The sequence below is a fragment of the Thermobia domestica genome, chromosome 4 (assembly GCF_964235325.1).
Source record: "Thermobia domestica chromosome 4, izTheDome1.hap1.1, whole genome shotgun sequence".
In the NCBI taxonomy this organism is placed as follows: Eukaryota; Metazoa; Arthropoda; class Insecta; order Zygentoma; family Lepismatidae; genus Thermobia; species Thermobia domestica.
The window spans coordinates 280,568,242-280,590,393 of NC_137457.1; the positions used below are offsets into that span (position 1 = coordinate 280,568,242).

The window sequence follows — 22,152 nt, forward strand, 5'->3', positions numbered from 1 at the left end:
AAAAAATGAAATGAAATCTTTCAGTTTTACGTCCCACAGTTACGCCGGTTAGGCTAAAGGAGACAGTGATAAATAATGAATGAAATGATGGAATGAAGAAAGTGGGAGCAAAAGCAAGAACCCCGAGGAAACCCACGCACACGGTGTTTGTCCACCACAAAGTCCACTTGGCGGGGGCTGGGATCGAACCCGGGACCCCAAGCACCAGAGACGAACGCTCTACCATTGAGCCACCGCGGCCCCACAACAGGAATTCAAGTGATGTATTTGATCATTTCTTAATTTCCAAGAATAACGGAGGTTAAACACACTATACACTGTTCTAAGATCCAAATTCACAAATTCAAAACTTGAGTATTTTTTGTTCACTATCATTTCCATAATAATGAACAGTTCTCACATCATAAGCTAGAAGAAATGCTCTGACAAATACAATACAGCTCATAGAAAAGAGCAGTGACTGGCCTACAAGGAGCAAATGACATATTTTAACTAAACAGTTTTCAAGATACATTGCTACCTGTAACATGGATAGCTAACAATGATTAGTGTCTACGGCATAACAACATAATTAACCTTTAGACGCCCGCCAGGGATTTTAACAAAATGGTAGACTCTCACGTTCGAGGCTCTAGTGACCCCCTAATTATCACAGAGTCATGATTTAGGCTAGTTTTAGACGGAAGCATTTATTGTAGCATTTCTCGTAGCAGATGTGCTGCCAAAATTTTCATATAATATTCTATGGCATCAAAAGTATATGGTGCTTTTAAACGGTAGCATTTTGATAAGCATCTGTCGTGACGTAGCAAACAAATCACAGGAGAAGAGCGCAATTATGGCTCGAAATTAAGCGTGAGGTAGCTAAAGCTATAGTAATTGTAACAACAGTTCTCGCCGGTCATATTAAAAAACGAAAATCACAAAGAAGTAGTGGACAAAGAGCATCCCTACTCCAACTCATTTTTCTTTAATACAATTCAATTTCCCACCCAAAACAAAGAGCGTGGATATTTGGCACAAAATTTTTCGCTTCTTTTTAACACACCACGGCGCTGCAATCGGACCAGAAATGCTGGGGAAAATGCTACGAAATAGAGCTCGTTCTATCGACAAGAAATGCCATAGGATATGCCATGGAATGGGAAATGCTATAGCATTTGCTACTTTACACGGTAGAATATCGATGATACGATTTTTGCTACGAGAAATGCTACGATAAATGCTTCCGTCTAAAACTAGCCTTATACATCGTTGGAAAGCCTATAGACCACAAATTCCAACAAGGTAATATTCGTGAAATGCCCGCCATATTCGTAGAAAAAGAACAGACATGAAAAATCATTAAAAATATGAAAATATTGATTTTGCGGGACCCTGGCAACCCTTGCAGCCACCCTACACTGACAAAAGAATGCTAATGTGTAGGCCATATACTTGTGACAATAATATAAGAAATGGTAGCCATTGGGTAATGAATTCGTTTTATGTAGGGAATATTTTTAAAAAAATGAGCAGAGAAACATTCATTGAATTAGACATTCTCTCCCCTCCCCCACCATACTTCCACGTCCATGTGAAAATAATTTTTGGTGCACACAGATCATGTATACGAACAAGAATTACGCTTCTAGACCACTTCAGTGAAATATATGTTGTCTTATATGAAAACGTCCTGAAAATAAATGTAAATTAACCAAATTTGACTCCCTCTTCTTCTATAAACAACAGGTACACATACAGGTTACTATGATGTACATGGGACTACTTCATTGCTTCACATACTAATTTTTATGGATGTACCACAAAGGGGGGAGGATGAAATCTGATGAAAAAAAAGATTAATAATTTTAGAAAACAAACTTCGTCCTCCCTCTCTCGGCCATACATACGTACCCCTACATACATAAAATGCATACTGGCGGAAAGCTTCATCCCTCAGGAATACTTTGGTACCAAATCATCTCTCTAGCTTAATTAGGGGCTGAGCTATTGATGTTTGTTGTAAAAATAAATGAATTTTACAAACTCCAAAACTGAAACTCCAAACATTGGCTAACTTTGCCCCTTTCCTGCTCCTTCATATAAGCAAGAAGTACAAATACACGATATTACCATGTAGTTGCCTACTTCATTGCTTCACGTACCAATTTTTATGAATCTATCCCCCAAGAGGGGGAATGGCTCCCAAAAAACTGCTGAAAAAAACAAAAACCACGATATTTACTCTCTCCCTCCGCCACGTGGTACCTCCACATACATAAAATGCACACCGGCGGAAAGCTGCATCCTTCAGGAATAATTTGGTACCAAAACCACCTTCCTGCCTTTATTAGGGAGGTTGACCCATTGAGGTTTAAAGCTCTGACACAGCAGTTGCGTCAATGGGTGTTTAAAGATTAAGAATGCAGACGACCAGTAGAACATAACAGAAACTACATATACTACATATAAACTACATATTCCGTGAACAGAGATCGGGAAAATTCAGATTTCTTTCTCCGGAATTGAACATTTGGACGAATCGAGATTAGGGAAGTTCCCAAAATTTGAATATAGATGGCAAGCAATACCTGTGAGCGTGTAAAAATGTGATATATATGCCTATTTAGATTATTGTTTTAAACAAAATAAACATTTTAAACGTGTTTCTTGTTTAAAACAAAGTACTTTGTTTTAAACGTTATAAACGTTTTAAACGAAAAAACATGTTTTAAAAATAAAAAAAATCTTTTTTTTAAAAAAAACGTTTTTTTTCAACCCTGATTAGTTGATTATTAACCATGTCTACATTGTATTGCTTTTAAAGTTTAATTGAAAACAAGCATTAGGAAAACGTAAATTACATAGCAGACAGCAAATACAGTTTTTAGCTAAGAACTGAAGTCAGTGCCGAGGTTTTGACGTATTAGATGAATTGTTATTTTATATTTGGACCGACCGGAAGACAAATGGTGTATTATTAAATCATGTTTTATATACTAACTTTGGAAGGCATTTATGAAATTTATTAAGTTAGAATTCCTTTTCACAACTGGGCACTGAGATATAGACCTAAAGTGTAATTTAACATTTTCGCCGGGATCCGGGCTAGTTTTTTAATGCTAAAGACAAGTACATTATCTGATTATTAAAAATTGTTTTTTTTTAAGTTTTTGTGCAATAACTAGGCTATATGAGACGGGGACCTACTAATTAACATGTGATCCGAAGCACATGAGATTTTGCCGGAAATCAAACACAGGTATTACACTCCAAAGGGGTGCACGATAACCGACAAGTCACGAGGAAACTATATGAAATTCAGTGTTTTACAGAGGGTTAAGACCGAGTCTTGAATTATTATAGGGTGGAATTAGATTTATCTTGTTACGTTTGAGCAATATTGTCCCTTAGGGAGCGTACTTATTCGTGGAAAGATACAAAGTGGTGTTTGTTTATATGTATGTTGGCTACTATTTGAGCATTTATTTGTTGTGAATGAATCAAGGAAGGAAATCTTTATATTATTATTATTTCCTGGAAATGGTAGATGATAGAATTCAAGATAAACCCTGTATGTGGTTACTATGTTGTTCGAACAAAATAAACCATAATATTTAGTGAGTTTATCACAAAAGACTAAAAGAATCATTTATGATAGATTAATCGATTTATCTTGTTGATACGATTTTTTCTTTTTACATTTGGTCTTCCTGTTGGTGTTTTTCCGTGTATTGACAGAATGATTTAATTAGATAAGCTGAATAAGCTGGTACTTATTAGCTTAAGAAAATTTTTAAGGACATTATTTTCTCACTTTTCTAAATAGAAGTGTTTGCTAAACAGATTTGGTTTGCTTGTTGTCCTATAATATGATACCGTAACCTTAATTTTGATTGATTTATGTATTATTCATAAGTAATTATAGTAGAATTATTATTATTCACACTTTTAGTAGTGTTATTGGGAATAATGAAATCTTTAGTTCCCATGATTATATTGGTTGTATTAGATCAAATTATAATGAAAGTAGGAATGATTCCCCTGAGAAAATGTAGAAGCATGATGTTTGTGGAAGATCTAAACTGTTATGTTTCTTATGAAAATGTCAACATAAATGAAGTAACACCATGCATCAGAAACGAAGGGTTTACCACTGATTTTTTCGCGTCCCCCTTATTCATTTTATTATTGGATCATGAATATAGTCTGAAATGTAGACAATAATTGAATCACTCTACAGAAGACAAGATTTCCTGAGCTTTTGCCATGTAAGATTATGTTAACCCGTTACATCTCTTGACGTGTACACAATTCAATGAAAGGGAATCTTTGGCATATGTTGCTTGGTCTGAAAAAAGCTTTCACGCTTTTTCGATTGAATGATTTTATAGTAAAAAGACAGCATATAACGTAGAAAAGTGTATATATCAATGTGGTTATAGAAAAGAATACCGAAATTAGGATATAGAGTTTGACATCTAAACTTATTGTGCCCCTTGAGGGATGACGTCTTTCGGAGAGACAATAATCCGTGAAGTATTTTTTGTATAATCCCTACATGATAAGCAACCCAATATGCTTCAGTGTACTGCTGGATTCTCTAATCTGAAGGATATCAAGTAGCTAAAAATCATTTGAATTCGGTAAAATTTAGTTTATCTGAATATCCTAAGCTATGATAAAACACTCTGTTGGGGTATGAAGATAGGTGAATTAAGTCGTATCTTATCCCAAAGTCCACTGGGAATGCCACTTGAGGTGTTTGATGGTAACTGTACGTACGTTAATCGGTTAGGCATAAAATACATTAATATTACAAGACTGATACATAAAATTTAAATTACTTAGACTTTTAATTTTTGTAGAACTGAAGTCTGGTCTTGAAATTATAATTTATTGAAATTGTACTGAATAAAAGATAAAAAATGTGGAGTTTTGATTTTTACGGATAATTAACATAGGATTAAATTGTCGGGAACCGGATTTTACCCCTTTTTGTGACAAATGGTTACCCATAAGCATACTTAAGTAAGAATGAATGAATTGTAAATTCCTATTACTAATAATTTTATATTTTTGTTTCTTTGCAGAATGGACCAATGGGATGTTATAAATTATATTCAAGATTTGCTCGAGAAACGAACATGGCACGTGCCGGAGCGAATGATTCAAAGCGAAGACTGTGATTATAAAATTAATTATATATATCCTAAATGGGATAAATGCCGATATTGCGAAAATTTTAAATTAGATCTTTTATACGTAGAAAATGTATTTAATTTTCTAAAGAAAGAAGAATAAGTAGTACTGGGGCTTCCTTAAAAATCTGAAGAAAATGTAAATATCGTAAATAGTGATAGTATAAAAGAAAAAAAATTATCTAATTATAGCTGTAGTGAAAATTTGATCTTTTATTTCAAGAAAATGTGAATCGTTCTTTTCCTATTCTAATATGTGAGTGAGTTATTTTTAAAAATGTTTACTTGTTTTTGTTTTTTTCAGAAAAAGACTTTCTACAGCTTAACATATGTTTTCAATCATTCAAATTGTGACTTGTTTTTTTTTCTTGCCTTTTTTCTTTCTTTTTGTTTTTAAGAACTTCAAAGCTATATGAAACATGAACCTACAGATTAACTTGATATCCGAACCAGAAAGACAGAAATGCGAGGGCCTATGTAGAGTCAGCTGCCTCTCCCAGGAGTTCCAACCCCCGAAGGAGTAAAAGATCAACCTGAAAGTGCGGTCTACACAGATCTCTCTGAATCTCTAATCCGGGGTTTCAGGTACCATCCGTTTACCCTCGAACGGTTTTACGTACTCTTGAACTCTCTCTTCAAAGTTCTTTTCAACTTTCCCTCACGGTACTTGTTCGCTATCGGTCTCGTGGTCATATTTAGCCTTAGATGGAGTTTACCACCCACTTAGGGCTGCACTTTCAAGCAACCCGACTCTGAGGAGAGGATAAACAATTGAAGTCAAATATATCTTTGTCAAATGTGGATATGAAGAAATTCTATTATTATTATTATTATTATTATTATTATTATTATTATTATTATTATTATTATTATATTGGTTTGTAAGCATATGAGATTTGATTTATAGGAAACTTTTCGCAATGTACGATAAATGGTTAGTTAATGAATTAGCTAAGATGATTAGCTTTCAACAGGAAAAACAAATCCTGAAATTGATGATGACCATCTATATTACGTGAAACTGTGACTAAACTAACTGAAAAATATTCTTGGTTTACACCTGCTAGTTTGTTTTGATTCAGAAACGTTTCCCATTCATAACTTTTAAGGCGAAGGTTATTTTGAGTTTGAGAAAGCAGGTTTTAGCTGAATAACCCCTCATTTCCTCCTCCAACCCTCTATGAGCCGGTTTTAGTGTTTGGGTGTTTTCTTCTAGGAAAAGAGGGATTGTATTGGGGCGTCTGATTCTTTTCAAGAAAGCGAAAGTGGCTGGGAATAGTCTTTTCAAATATGAAATACTGTTAGGAAATAGTAGGAAGGAATTCTAAATGTCTAGAACGCTTTTTACATGATTTCTACAAGATTTGACGGTAATCTTTGCTTTGAATTGTCTTCGGTTTCCAACGTATTTTGTTCTTATATTATAATATCATAGCAAAAAAATTCTAACAGGCTTTTACAGATTCATGTTGCTATTACAAATGACTTGGTCGAATAGCTTTTCCTGAACGTTTAAGCAAATAGTAGGGTTTCAAACTATTTTTTAACATTATTTACGTTGTCTCCTACACATTGATGTAAAAATTTCGAAAATCGAAAAATGGCGCTTGGTTAATTGATGCATAACACCGTCCAATTGTGGGTGCACAAAGAGTTGGTGCCAGCATATCTTTAAAAGCCACAATTATGAGATGTTCAAGGAATACAATGTCAAGAGTGTACCAGCAGTGGTTGAAAAACGGTCACACATCTAACAGATGATTACACTTCGGCCAACCTCGTGCGGTTAGTCCAAGAGGTAGGTGATGAGTGGCACATATGATACCTCAGCGCAAGCGTGTAGCAACGACAGTGGATCAATATATCCAACTTAAACAATGACAATGCAACGTGCCTTTCATCGGCTGGGGTATCAACCGTAGGGCAACACGAATACCTATGACACCATAGCGGCATCGACAATTACTATTGGCATAGGCAAAGGTAAGGCGTCACTGGAGCATGGATCAATGGAAGAAAGTTATCTGGTGTCATGAGTACCACTTTTAACTGAACCATGCTGATGGACAAATTTTATTTTGGCGTAAACACCATGAATCCATATCTCGGGTTGGACCATGGAGTTCAACAGGCCAGTGACGATAGTGTCACTATGTGGGGAGCGATATCCTGACATTCCTTAGGGTCACCAGTCATCGTTCGCCAAATTTTGAATAGCGAAAGATATCTCAATATATTAAGGATCATCTGCATCCATATGTTCAGGCCGAGTTCCTTGGTAACAGTATCATATTACAACAGGATTTCGTAACGTGCTATCTGGCTGCGATCACCACAGAATGGTTGGGTAAAAATGACAATGAGTTTTCAACATTAACCGACTTCCAAACTCGCTAGACCGTAACTTCATTGAACATGTATGGGACGTGTTAGAACGTACAGTGCAAAAGTACTGCGCAGCCTCCCCAAAATGTGCACCAAGTTGGAGAAACTTATTCAGCTGACATGGCTTTGGACTGAACCTGTAGGATGTTTAGCACCTTGTAAAATCTGTCTCTAGCCCTTTGAATGCTGTGATAGTCCAGAAAGATGGACAAATACGCAATTAAGTAAGTGTGCAATGATCGTACAGTGTATATGAAAATACTATTTAAAATACATATATTTCAGTATTGTTGCATGTATTTGTAGACACGCATCTTCACAATATTCGGTCAACTGAAGAAGATCAAATAAACCTTTCCTTTCCTTATTTCCAGATTGGCTGTTGCGGAGTTGACGGTCCTATCGATTATATTGATTATTTTGATGAACGTGTGGAAATTCCAATTTCCTGCAACTTGGATGACAATAAAATCATGCTCAAGAAAGGAGGCTGTTGGGAATCCGCATATAAATCAGCTGTTCAAATTTCTATCGATCTTGGTATCGCTGGGGCCACCCTTACAATCATAAAAGTAAGTACAAAATTATAATTGCAATGGTTAACGTTAATATTCAGGAAAGTGGTAGCAAATTACTTATCACAATTACCCGTATTGTAACATAGCACAAAACATAATGTAAACTTTAACTCCAAACACAAAATATAACAGAAATTATACATTATTAGCGCGTAATAAAAAAAAACAATATCTGAGGGTAAAGATATTCTGCCAATATTTGCAGGTCATTATTCATTTTCTTTTCAGATTTCGCAATTAGCACAACTACCATATATAATTAATCATTCTACCTCACGAATCTATTCATTATGCAGCCTGTTCTTCATTATCTCTTCTAAGTAGGTATTAAATAACGTTGAAGAAAGACAACATCTCTATCGAGCTCCCCTTCCAATTACACTCTCCTCTTTTATTTCTTTTCCTATTCTGACACTTACTTGTTGATTCCAATAGAAGTTTCTTATGTGTCTTCGATCTTTTCACTCCAACCCAGTCTTTAGAAATCTCGTCAACAATTTTCATTTCACCTTGTCAAAAGCCTTTTCTAGGTCAATGAATACATCGTACAACACATACTTCTTTCCCATTTTCTAAAAACCTTTCACCGATTACTCTTATGGCCTTACCTCACCTAAACCCGTATTGTTCCTCCTCCAACTTCATAATTTGTTCCTCCATACAACCTTCCATTCAGTATTCAAAGCATAATCTTTACTAGATACGATATAAGACAAATAGTATTGTAGTATCTTAGCCAACGGTAATATGATTGTCTTCAAGAAAAATTTTGGTCACGCTCCTGTTTCATGTAATTCACTGCAGAATCGGAATAATTCTTTCTTTCCCGTCTCCGATATATCCTCATAAATTTGATCCGTGTATTATCTATCCTGGTTGCCTTTCAATTCCTAATCTCGGATAAAGCTTTTTTTCAAATTCATTCCGAAGAAAATTAAACTCTTTATCATCCTTATGTACTTCATTATCTGCTTCAACATCTAGGCGGTCTATCCCTACTTTCAAGTCTTCAACACATTTTTTTCATATTCCTAAGATTTTACTCCTCCTGATTACTGTCTTCCCGTTATTTTTCTACTGCATCGTAATGCCTCCTTATTTTCTACGATGCTTCATAGATTTCATCTATCCATCTCTAGTTTCCAAGTTCCAGTACTTTTATTCGAAGTTTTGTACGTAAAGATTTCTTTACCTCTATTTTTTTTTTCTTTAACGTTTCAGTACTAAATTTCTTTTTGACTACCGTTTTTCCTGGCTACATTTCAGAATTGAATATTCACTTCAGACAGCATCAGAGAAAATGTCCGCCTCGGGGAGGATCTTCGCTTTAAAGTATTCAGATACCTGTCTAGAATGATAACGTAGTATATTTGATGTCTTTAGCTGGCTATTGAAGCTAGCCACGTATTTATTCTTCTCTTATGTTTGTTGAGCCAAATGTTGCCAATTACTGATGACTTCTGTCTACACCAATTGAATAGTCTCTCCTTTTATTTCTTTCTCATAAACCATGTTTGCCTACAACAGTATCTTCTAGTTCTCATGGAATTGTATTACAGTCTCCCATTACAATTATGCTTGCCCCTCTCTTCTCTATACTATAGAATTCAATAATTTCGTCTATTTTCTCATAATGTTTCTTCAGTTATCTGCGAATTAGTTTGTATCACTTCATTCTTTTTTTTCCTATAAATTTTAAGATCGTAACTTTGTAATTAACAAATTCTACTTTCATTGCCTTTTGTCTTAGGTGCTTACCACAAATTATTCCCACACTATTACGACCCTGAGTAAAACATTCTATATTCTTCGCTTCTCAATTTCTCATTCTCTTCCCATCTAATTTCACTAAATTCCTATCAACACTAGTTTATTTCGTTTCATTTTTTTGAGAGAGATGAATAACTGAAAATCATCATGCGTAGTTTTCAGGAATTTTTCTGTACGTACATCTAAAAGTTTATGATGTAGAAAATCCATGCTGCCTATTTATATGAAACCGACACTAAGAAATACCTTTATCAAGCTTTTCGTTATGATACGTGTAAGACGACGATGATGGATAGTGATATAGTCCAAAATTGTGATTTAGTTCCTAAACTTATATATATTTACTTAAAGTTAATTTTTGTCTCATCTTTAAATACTTATCAGACAAAACCTATATATATTTACTTTAACTTAATTTAAACATAAACTTTATTTCTGTTCCATCAGTATGTAAAGATGAGATATATAGATGGATAGACGGCAGTAAACCGAACAAAATGGAATACTTGAAAGAAAGATGTCCATGCCTACTTATCTAGAAAATCGAGAAAAATACGAGATTTGTACCAAATAATAGTTGCTCATTTCTGAAGCAGCTCAGAAATGAGATAGTCAACGAATGGAATGAAAGTTAAAGCGCGGTATTAAATCTCGGGATTCGAAGTAGAAATGTTCGGTCTGATTGTTTGGAAGTCGTACACTCGTGGAATAGATATTTCAACTTGTTCGGAAGAAATGTCTGTAAGATCTTTAAATATATTTTGAAATTCTAATGCCGAGTTTTCTCTTATAGCTTGCCATTTTTTTTTTAAAACGAGGTTGATTTTCCTAAAATCATTCACTAAATCAATGTCATTTTTCTGCAGCTGTTTCGAAAGTGTGAATGTTACACTCAGTAACATACGCAATACAAGTAGACAGCAAAAGTGACGTGTTATAGATGCTATGCAAAAGTAAGGAAGCCTGTAGTAACGTTTCGCCCATTTCTGGAATACATTTCTTCAATTGGAGCACTAAGAGGCTTCAACGTTTCTTTGAATAGTAGTAAAGATTCATACCTCTCGTATCATCGAGTTTCACATCTTTGTCATAGTTTGACAAAAGCTCCTTAATTTTATCTTACAGAATTTTTGTTCGTTCCGCACTTGCACGAATAAAGGTGCAGCATTGAGATATAACCTCCATTGCATTACAAATACATCTCAGAAATATCAGAAAGGCACAAATTAAGGTAAGACACAACATACATAAAATATTCGTCGTTAAATATGTGTAAATAAGGCCTTGGGATACCGTTTCCTCATTAAATCCTGAACATCTCTAAACTCCCCATTCATGGCTCCAGCACCATTGTAGCCTTGTTCCCTTAAATTGTTCATGCCCAACCCGAGGCTATTGACACTTTCTTCTCTCACCTTTGATAAGCTCTTTCCGGTCACATCATATACAGGTACAAAACGCAAGAAGTCTTCTTTAAGAATGTACTCATAGAAATTTACATACCGTACACACAGACTGTTCTATTTGAGAGATGTCCATTGTTTCATCAGCCAGAATACTGAAATATTTGCTTTGCTTTAATTTGTCAACAATTTAAGAGTGTATTAAATGTCTAAACGAATCTATTAAAGCATTCTGCACTTTAGTACTAGTGTACATTCCGTTTTCGGACTCTCTTTTAAATGTTCTTCAAGTTGAGTTGATTTTGAGTTTAACGTCCCTTTTCAGTAGCGAGGCTATATGAGACGTGGACCTACTGATTAACGTGGAATCCGAACCACATGAGCGCCCGCCGGGAATCGAAGCCGGGTCTCCCGCGCCAAAGGCGCGTACGCTAACCGCTTAGCCACGGAGGAGCTCAAATGTTCTTCAAGTACTGTGTCTCGAGACTTGATGTGATATAGCAGGATACCCCTGAAGTTGAAGTCGTTTTGTTTTGGAGTTGACAGCTCAATTCAACCTCAGTCTTTAGTTCCGCACAAGAATAGATTCTGCTGATTACACAAAAGTACAATTCTATATTGTATCGATAGCGCTATATTGAACTGGGACATAAGGAGATAAGTACTGAACAAAAAGTGATGGTAATTATTACTGTCCTATGTTATTATATAGAGACATTGAAAAAAGTAGACCTTTATAGAATATTTCAGGATTTGATAATTGGACGTGCAATGTTTTTAGTAACATGAAATATACGATTCTAGTGCAGGTATAACATGTTTTATTAGTGTTGCTACATTGTACATCATTCATTGTACGGATTTTTGTGTCCTATTTAGTAACACTAACCAAAATAATATAGAGTTGGACCATCTTTTGCCCTGAGAAAAGCTCTGATACAATGTGCAATGGAGTCAGAGAGGTCGTGACACAGTTTCGAATGCATAGTGTATCACTCAGTTCTGTAAGAGAACGTAGAGGATGAAATTTGCGCCGGGTGTGTCTCCAAAACAGACCACACATGTTCAATTCTGTTCAGGTTCGGGGGTTGGGGAGAGGGGAGGGGTTTTACTTCATCCCGACATTCCTCAAACCACATCGTAATAGCTTCAGCTATATGAATGGCTGTATTATCGACCTTAAGTATGACGTCACTTTCCGAAAACAAGATCTGAACCACAGGTTTACATGTTCCTTTAAAATGGCGACATAATTACGAATAGTGAGATTGAGACGATGATCATTTTTTTTATGTTCGTGGAACTCCCGCTGATCAAAGTGTTAACCAGCGCTTTTAAAAGTTCTAAAACGATTGCGGGAAGATGTGCGGAGGAAATGCCCGGAACTCTGACCATCACGTGATTGGTTCCTTCACCATAACAACGCCCCAGCACACACTGCCTTGTCTTTGCACCGCTATTTAGGCTCCCAGGGGTGGGCTATTGTTCCCACTCTCCATATTTGCCAGACGATTTTTTCTCGCGATTTCTCCATGCGATTTTTCTGTCCCGGAGAACGGAAACATTTTTTCTGTTCGCTTTTCTGAAAGATAAGTGTTTTGGTGATGTGGAGACTGTAAAAAAAGCTTTGCAGACGACACTGGACAATATCAAAGTCGAAGAGTTCTAGAGGTGCTTCAAACAGTGGAAAAGAGCACTGGAGAAGTGTAAAGGAGACTGAAAGAGTTTCGAAAAAAAATAAGTAAAAAATAAATATTTAGAACAAAAGTCCAGTTTCTTTTGCCCCCCTCCCGTCGTAAGTTCACAATGAGTTGCTAGCATGCTTGGGGACAGGGGTTAAAGTGGATCTGCAAAGGTAGGAATGGATGACGTCGCGCCGTCCCCATGCCTATCTTTGCCCATTGTAATTTTTTAAGCCGGTTATACATCATCAAATATTGTATCGAATATTTCAGCCAAATGAATTTTCAACGTATACGATAACAAGTTGTATACAACTTTTGGGTTGGCTACAACATTCGATACAATTGCTCGAAAATAAAATCTGTTCTATTCCTACCCAACATTGCATCGAAGAAAACAACCGAAAATCACTGTGCGATGGCGTTAAACGTGGAAAGGGGAAGCAATTGAAATGTTTATTGATGCCTACAAGCAACATTCTATTTTGTATAACTGTAAACTTAACGAATATTACAATAAATACAAACAGAAAGAAGCCTTGGAAAAAATTGTGGTTTAAGTTAGCCTGGCAACGCCAGAGACTACAGGTTGGTGAGCGGTCACATTTAAACAGCTTATTTTTAAATAACTACCTCAAACGAGCACCGCGTTGCACTCTGTACCTACCAACAAATGTAATGGGGCGTTTACACTTGGTCGATTTAGTCGCACGACTAAATCGACTCGCTGCATTTGCCACTAAATCGAAGCAACTAGGCCGAGTCAGATAGATGGATGTGTTCAATTATTTCAACCACAGAAAATAGAACGTCTTTCAATTCAGTTGCCAGTCGATTAGTCGCCTTCGATCAACAGGCGATTAAGTTGAGGTCTCGTTTACACGGTCGATTAAGTTGAAAGTGACGTCAATTCAACTGAATCGAACGCAAATCGACTAAGTGTAAACGCCCCATAACAATTGAATGAAGAAATGTAATCAAATGAGCAACAAAATTAAGTTCCGTATTTGATCGTTTATACTGTGAGTAAAAGTTTTAGCCAACTTATTTGACCAAATGATTATCAAAGATAAGTTTGATACAACATTTGATGGAAAAACATGACCATTTATAATGGGCTTTAGGAAGTGGAGGGACGCCATAGTAATTTTTGGAAGTGGGGGAACGACATCCTCCCGCGCTTCCTCTCAGTTTTATTCCTCTTTTAGGATACATTTTTATGCGTAGGACTCGAGTAAATCTAGAAAAATGAATCTTTATGGCGCTAAAGAAGTGTTTACGACATTCTTTGTCAATCTAATGTAGTTGTTATTTTTTATTTTGTTTATGTTCTGTGTATAAACAAATATACATTGTTAACTATCAGATTATGGTTGTTCTATTGTTGTTTGATTTCTCCTAACAGAGACGTAATATTATTTTTAACATTGTACAAGTAGGAACTAGTTTGATTGTTTACATATTTCATCCATAATTTTACTGATTTTGATTACATTCAAGTTTTAAGTTTAATTATTTCTATTTCAGGCAATAGGGTCTGTATTAATACGATGTCTTGTGAAACACGAATTTAACGAAGGAAGACCCAGGCCCAGAACGGAAGAAAGTGACGATGAATCTGGGACAACGAGAGAACGTGAAGATGAATTTAGACCAACGGAAGAAAATGAAGATGAATCTAGTACAGAAGAAACTGAAAACATATCAGACAAGACCTATCAGGGCTAACAAAGTGCTTAATTATAGGCCAATTGGAAATAAAATATTTAATTTAAAGCTTCTAAACTATGTAAAGTTTGAATATTTCCTTTTCCAGCAACCAGAATTTTAATATACGGGAACTAGTAAGAGTAAGTGGTTATTACTGAGTTTCAGCTCCGAAATTGGAATCGACTTTTCCGGCAGCAGTGGCAATTTTCTTAGGTTATCGCGTTTACAGCCGGTAAACAAATAATTAAAGCATAATCTGTGATTGAAATCCCTCGAAATACAACTTTAAAATATTCCTCTTGCTTTCACGATGCCCTCTGCGCTTCAGTTGGTATTCCTGACCGAGATGGCATATGCTGGAGAATGAGCGAAACATGCATGATAAATGAAGTCGCCCTGTCAGCTCCAACCTTTTCATAACAACGAGTGTCCGCTAGGAGAGAACGGCAATGTGCAGTGAACTAAGCATACGGTGATAGTATATAATGGGTGACCTCTCTGATTTCCGAAGAGGATAAATAGTTCGCTCTCGGTTATGTGGTGCGAGCCTGATGGATACGTCACAAGAGACAGTGTCCAGGATGATGACGGTATACAAAACTGACGTCAAAACCACATCGACGAAGATGAACAGTATTCGCAAGAAAACTCTCAGTGGTTCCAGCAGACATTAAAGCAAATTATCACCCAGAGTTGTCATGTGACTGCAGTGCAAGTGGCAGAGGAACTAAAGCAGTATCTCCCACAGCCTGTGTCGACAATCACAGTTACATGACATGGATATACAAGGCCGAGTTGCACCGGCAAAATCACGACGCCAATGGTGCCGCGAACATGTAGACATGATCCGCTGATGACTTGAAACTTGTTATATGGTCAGGTAAGTCATCTTCCGCCTTATGTCAAATCACGAACCGTGTTTGTGTGTGGCGGACGCCCAAAGAAGTACATAATTCGCAGTATTTCTGACCAATCGTGAAATATGGCGGCGACTCTGATGCTTTAGACTGTAATATAGGTTCTGTGCTGACACCGACCACGTCACTAGACAGCAAAAATTAGGTGTTAAAACAATTCAAAATGACTACCAATTTAGAGTGTTACTTGTGTGTTAATTTAATACCAAGGACATCACCTTCCGAGCATATCAAAAATAACAAGTAATTGTCAGTGAGAATTTGCATTGGATTTTATTGTTTGCTATAAGCAAACCTTTAGGCAGTATTTTTGGCATTTATGCCAAGTAACGAGTAACGTACTATGTTTTCTGTAATCGGCCACGAAAATAATTTTGTAAGCCTATGGATTGTCTGACAAGTTACATGAGTAGCAGTACTGCCATCTGTTGTTATCTGTTTTTCTTTGTGCTAGGATATAAGAACAACAGATGGTTCATGAACGCTGCACTGCTATTTATGTAACTGTTGTCAGACAATCCACAGACTTATAAAACTATTTTCGTGGACGATTACAGCAAAACATATTACGTTATTCGTTATTTTGCATAATTATCAAATATACTGCGTAAAGCTTTGTTCATTGGAAACAATAAAATCAATTTCACATTCTCAATGCCAATTACTAGTTACTTCTGATATGCTCGGCAGGCGATGTCTTTGGTTTTCAATTAATACACTAATAACATGCTAAAGTGGTAGTTATTTTGTATTGTCTTAATATCTGATTTTTTGCTATGTACCTGTGATTATATCACCATTTTAGGGTAACATGTGCATCCCATGGTCCAAATGTTGTTTCCTGAGAAACGACTACATAGTTTGGATGATAATTCACTCATCCTCACAGCTGGAGCTGTTACGGTGTAGTTCGAGGAATAACAAAATGAATCTCCAGATCTGAACATAATTGAGCAACTATGGTCCGTTTGGAGACACGAATCTGGAGTAGATTTCCGCCTCCATCCTTTTCATGGCACTGTGTGATGTACTGCACGTGAAATAGTGCAATATTTCACTTGCAACCATGTACGAACTCTACGACTCCATTCCACGTCGCATTCGAGTTGTTCTAAGGGCGAAAGGTGGTCCATCACCATATTAATCTAATTAGTTGCATTTTTAAGGTGATTCCATTAAATTGATAAGTATCGGTATAATATATTATTTTCTAGTATCTTATCAATATATGGAAGGATATAACAATTAAAGGTCGCTCTCATTAAAATCCTTGTATTTATTGTGAGAGAAATAGTGCTTAGCTCCTTTATGCAGAAAGATGTTTGTTTTACAATAAAAGTGTCAATGGATAAGTTGGAGTGTGTAAATGTATGTTCAAGTGCGTGTTTTGGAGTCGAATTCAGCACATACAAATTAACTTCATGGGAGCTCTGTGGATCAATGGCAGAGCAGTTACCTTTGGTGCATGAGGTCTCTATGGTTCAATCCCTTTCCAAGTTTGTAGTGGACAATACTGTGTCCGTAGTTTTCTCGGGTACTTCCGTTTCCATCCATATTATCATTCCATCGATTCTTCCATCATCATTCACTTGCTTTAATCTCCTTCTCTCTTAACCAAACGGGCATAATCGTGGGACATTAACCTAAAAGACTTCATTTCCCTTAATTCTTCATATTATTATTTTGTGTCTTGGTTATGGGTTGTCTGAAGAAAGATAACTCTCAAGTTTTATTTGTTTTTCGAGACAGGGTAGGGTGAAATGGTAAGTTTGTTTAAACTCCTACTCCTTTAAAATGTGACGAAGTTTGATCATAACAAGGACCATCAGAGGAGTCGGTGATTGAACACAGAATCCTGCAAAACAGATATACATGATCTAAAAGCAAAAGAAAATCAAACGAAACACCACCGAAAAATGTAATTGGAATTCTAATGTCGGTAGTATTGTTGATCCTATCAGATCTACACTGCTGAAACACATAACAATCACTAATACAGTGAAATATAAATGAAATGAAATCTTTGAGTTTTACGTCCCACAGTTATGCCGGTTAGGCTAAAGGAGACGGTGATGATGAGTGATGAATGAAAATGGTGGAATGAAGAAAGTGGGAGGAAACGGGAGAACCCCGAGAAAACCCACGCACACGGTGTTTGTCCACCACAAAGTTCACTTGGCGGAGGCTGGGATCGAACCCGGGACCCCAAGCACCAGAGGTGAACGCTCTACCACTAAGCCACCGTGGCCCTCGAAATATAAATGACTAGCACACAAAATGTAATAATAATAATAATTTTTAAAAATACCAGTGAAGACTGAAGCACAGAGGGAGTACAGAGCGCTGTAAAGTAAGGTTAAATTGCTTTTTCAAAGTACTGGAGTCTAATAGACCCAATATTATCATTGAAATATTGCTAAATATTAGTAATTTTGCCTTTATTGACTGCAATTGGAAACGCGTAGGCGTTTATTTTAAAATTATCTAGTGATACCACTGCAGAAAATAATCAAATAATAACAACAAATATAACAGTATAAAACAATAAATTATATTTGGGACGGAATGTTCACAGCACCATACATGATCAAGACACAATATTACATTCTAAAATGAAATGAAATGAAATGAAAGAACACACAATGATACAGGTACCGAAATGTGATTGCAATATTTAGCTTTGGCATTACTTTCAAATAATTTACAAATACAAACAGATCACAATTTAATTTCACTCCGTGTGCTCTCTCCCTCAACGTGGCTGTGACAAAGCGGGCAACTTTGACGAACTGTGATGTCTTGTTCATAGGCTGAGTGTTTACATGTTTGACAAGTCCAAGCCACAGAGAGATCCATAAGAGGCCTGCCAGTAACAATACATGTTGGAAATCGCGTGCCACAGCTAGGACAAGTTCCACACCTGCAAATAAACAACTCACTGATTATCTCAACAGTATTGGAAAAGGTACGCGACAGCAAATCTGGAGAGGGATAAGCAAAGGGATGTAACATCATTGTATGAATGCTATGTGAAAATAAATTAAGGACATATCCTAGTATTATCAAAATATGAGTTTTACGTTGCTAGGAAAAGGTAGATAACTGCTATACCTATAAAAAATAGTTTTTACATATATATATTAGTAAAGTGTTACGGGTGGAGGTGTTATTTTTTCTTGACACACTGAATCGATTAGAAACAACGCATATATATTTTAAAAGTAGCAGAATACAATATTGAAGTATTATAAACTTTTTATAGTTTGATAATATAAAAAAGAAGCCCAAAATAAAATATACGAGGATAGGTTGATAAGTACTCAGCCTACCCAAGTTCAAACAAAGCTAGATATAAAAGTTATATACGTTTATGACGCTTATAATTTGTGAAGCTACTGTGTAAAATTTGGTTTGACTAAATCAATTTTAAATTTGTTTTTTTCAGGTCCAAAATGAGGATGTCAGCCTACATCCCAGAAATTAGTAAATTTGAACACCGTGCATTCATCAAGTACCTTTTCCTAAAGAGACTCTTGCCGAAGGAGATCCACAACGACCACAACAATGCATTAAGGAACAAGGCACCATCGTATGCCACTGTGAAGAAATGGGCAGCGAACTTCAAACGTGGGCAGTTTGGTCTCAAGGATGATCCAACGTGTGGCAGACCAATTTCAGTGACCTCTCCCGAGATGATTGACACCATTCACCGGATGATTTTCGACAATCGCCGAATCCCGCTCAAACAGATAGAGGACACATTGGACATTAGTCATGAACGGGTGTGGAAAATTATCCATGAAGACTTGGGTATGAGGAAGGTTGCGGCAAAATGGATTCCGAAACTTTTGAACTCAGATCAGAAGCGTGAACGGGTGGAGGCAAGTAAGGCAGTTCTGTCATTATTTCAAGAGGATAAGGCCAATTTTTTGCAACGGCTGGTAACAGTGGACGAAACCTGGTTATATTTCTACGATCCCACAACGAAACAGCAATCGGCGGAATGGCGTCACAGCGGTTCTCCACGTCCGAAGAAGGCTAGGACACAGCGCTCTTCTGCTAAGGTCTTTGCTACAGTTTTCTGGGACTGAGAAGGAATTCTATTGCTGGATTATGTGAAATCGGTGAAACCAGCAATGCAACTTATTATACATCTCTTCTGGACAAACTGAAAGCAGCACTAAAGGAGAAGAGACGTGGAAAGCTGTCAAAAGGGGTCATCTTCCTCCAGGACAATGCGCCCTCACACAAGGCACATCTGACATTGCAAAAATTGGAGGATCTACGGTTTCAAATACAGGAACATCCACCTTATTCGCCTGATTTGGCTCCATCAGACTTTTATCTCTTTCCTAAACTGAAAATGTTTTTAAAGGGAACGCATTTCAATAGCCCCGATGACGTCATTTCTCAAAGAGAGGCCTGGTTTGCAGAGCATTCATCCGACTTCTATTTGCCTGGCCTGCAAGCACTGCCGCAGCGATGTGAAAAGTGCATTGCACTACGAGGGAAATGTGTTGAATAAAAACACCTAGCTTCGCTTCCTATCTTCTTGTTTTCTTGAGAACTTATCAACCCACCCTTGTATATATATACTATTTTTTCAGCTATAAATGAAAAATGAAATCTTTTGGTATTACGTCCAACATCTATGCTCTGTAGAAATGAAATAAAATTTCTTAGTCTAACAGTCCACGGTTATGCTCTTTAGGCTAAAGGAGACGTATGATTCAAGTGAATGTGAAAATTAAACTTTTGTGCGGGCAAAATATATGTATTTCTTCGAACATAAGGCTCAGAAATAATGTAAAAATGGGAGTAATTTCGATAATAATTTTCTTATCAGTAAAACAAAATGTTCATTGTTCGTAAGCGATTACATCTTTGTGCAGTCTGTCATTGTTGTAATACAACCAATTTTAAGCAAATTAGTTGCAACTACCACTATTAAAGACTGCAGTAGATTCTATGTTGCAACTTACGTGCAATGAATAAATATGTATATTGCAGTATAGGCATATACATTGAATCCAAGGCGCACCTGAATTTTGGACGTCTAAGAGCTGACAAAAAAGATGCGCCTTATATTCGAAGAAATACGGTATATCATGATTCACGTTTCATTTAAACTTAGTTATGGACTAATAAACATGACAGCTCACCGTATTCACTGATTTTTGTACTTGGTACAACCTAGAGTTAAAGCAGTAATGCTCTCGAAATGATCTCGCCAGGGAAAACACACTGGCACTATAAAGTTACTCATATTGCTTAGTCGAGAAAAATGTGCTATGCGGTTTTTTTATTTCATCATAATTCAACAGAAAAACAGTTATTAATTTACTATAACAAATTACTGTCATACTAAATACATACCAATCTGGAATCATTGTTTCACAATTTCTGCACTCTGACCGATTGCTTCTCGAATCCTTAGGAGAATGTTTAATAAAGATGTCCATGGCCAGTTCCTCATATTCCTGTCTCTTCGATTCTGGTATCTGTTAAATTGCAAAGTTAAAACAAAATAATAAATAAAGTTAACAAAATGCGACGGAGGTTCACTAAAGAATTTTCCTGACATTGTTGAAGTTAATGTAGAATTCTGAAGTTTTACATATGTATTGATACGTATCTCTATAAGTAATGAAGAAACTTTTATCTTTAACTCCTAATATTTTCTATTGTAGGCATTAAAGGAGAAGAAAGTGAAAAGATGGGTCCAATTGAATTTCATTGAATATATATAAGGACGGACAGCAAATGCTACATTTGACGAGATAAAAGAAACTTACGGAGAAAAAGATCCATCATATGACGTTGTGAAGCTCTAGCATTGTACATTCAAGTATGGTTGGACTTCCATAGAAACGGCCCCTATTTCAGAGCGATCTCAATCTGCCACTGACGGTGACACCATTGGGCAAGTGAAACCAACCATCTTGGAGGATCACCGCATAACCATTTCCTAACTAGCTGAAAATGTCAACATAAGTGTGCAGCCCCTGGGAAAAATAGTCCATGAACATTCACGTCTAAGATGTCTGTCCAATGGGTTCCCCGGCTACTGACACTTTTCCAAAAGCAGAAAGGAGCCACTTGCTCCCAGGAACTTTTGATGCTGTACTACGAAAACAAGGAAGAACTGTTTTGACAGCTAGCAGCTTAGGACGAAATATAGGTCCATCACTATGACCACAGACTAAGGCCTAGCAATGGACACATACTTACCCCCCCCCCCCAACTTCAAAGAAAGCCCATGTCTAACCTTCAGTATATGTTGACACTTTTTTTCAGACCAGCATGAAGTAATGATGGTGGTTTTCCTGGCGAAGGGTACCACTGTTAGGGGGCATACCATGCTTTATTGCTGAAGAAATTATGAGATTCTATCAAAAACAAAAGGACGGAATGCTGAAAAACGGTGTGTATTCTTCAAGACAACGTTTTAGCTCACAACCTGCATGTTGCTCACACAGAAGCACGATCCTATAAGTGTGAAATTCTTCCCATCTCGCGTACTC

The 22,152-nt window shown here is 36.6% G+C and overlaps 2 protein-coding genes across 16 annotated transcripts in view; one reads left to right on the top strand and one right to left on the bottom strand.

Annotated features, from left to right (window-relative positions):
* Positions 1-14,777, top strand: part of LOC145684106 (uncharacterized) — a 510,020-nt gene extending 495,243 nt beyond the window's left edge. For all 14 annotated transcript variants that reach the window (XM_081756003.1, XM_081756000.1, XM_081756004.1 and 11 more), the window contains 2 exons: positions 7,943-8,140; positions 14,529-14,777. In XM_081756003.1, coding sequence (XP_081612129.1) covers positions 7,943-8,140; positions 14,529-14,729 — 399 coding nt within the window. In that variant the 3' untranslated portion in view covers positions 14,730-14,777. The remainder of the gene's footprint in view (positions 1-7,942; positions 8,141-14,528) is intronic.
* A 3,380-nt stretch (positions 14,778-18,157) lies between these two features.
* Positions 18,158-22,152, bottom strand: part of Oseg4 (intraflagellar transport protein Oseg4) — a 122,656-nt gene continuing 118,661 nt past the window's right edge. For both annotated transcript variants that reach the window (XM_081756017.1, XM_081756016.1), the window contains 2 exons: positions 21,005-21,129; positions 18,158-18,548 (listed from right to left, as the gene is read on the bottom strand). In XM_081756017.1, the coding sequence (XP_081612143.1) occupies positions 18,347-18,548; positions 21,005-21,129 (327 nt within the window). In that variant the 3' untranslated portion in view covers positions 18,158-18,346. The remainder of the gene's footprint in view (positions 18,549-21,004; positions 21,130-22,152) is intronic.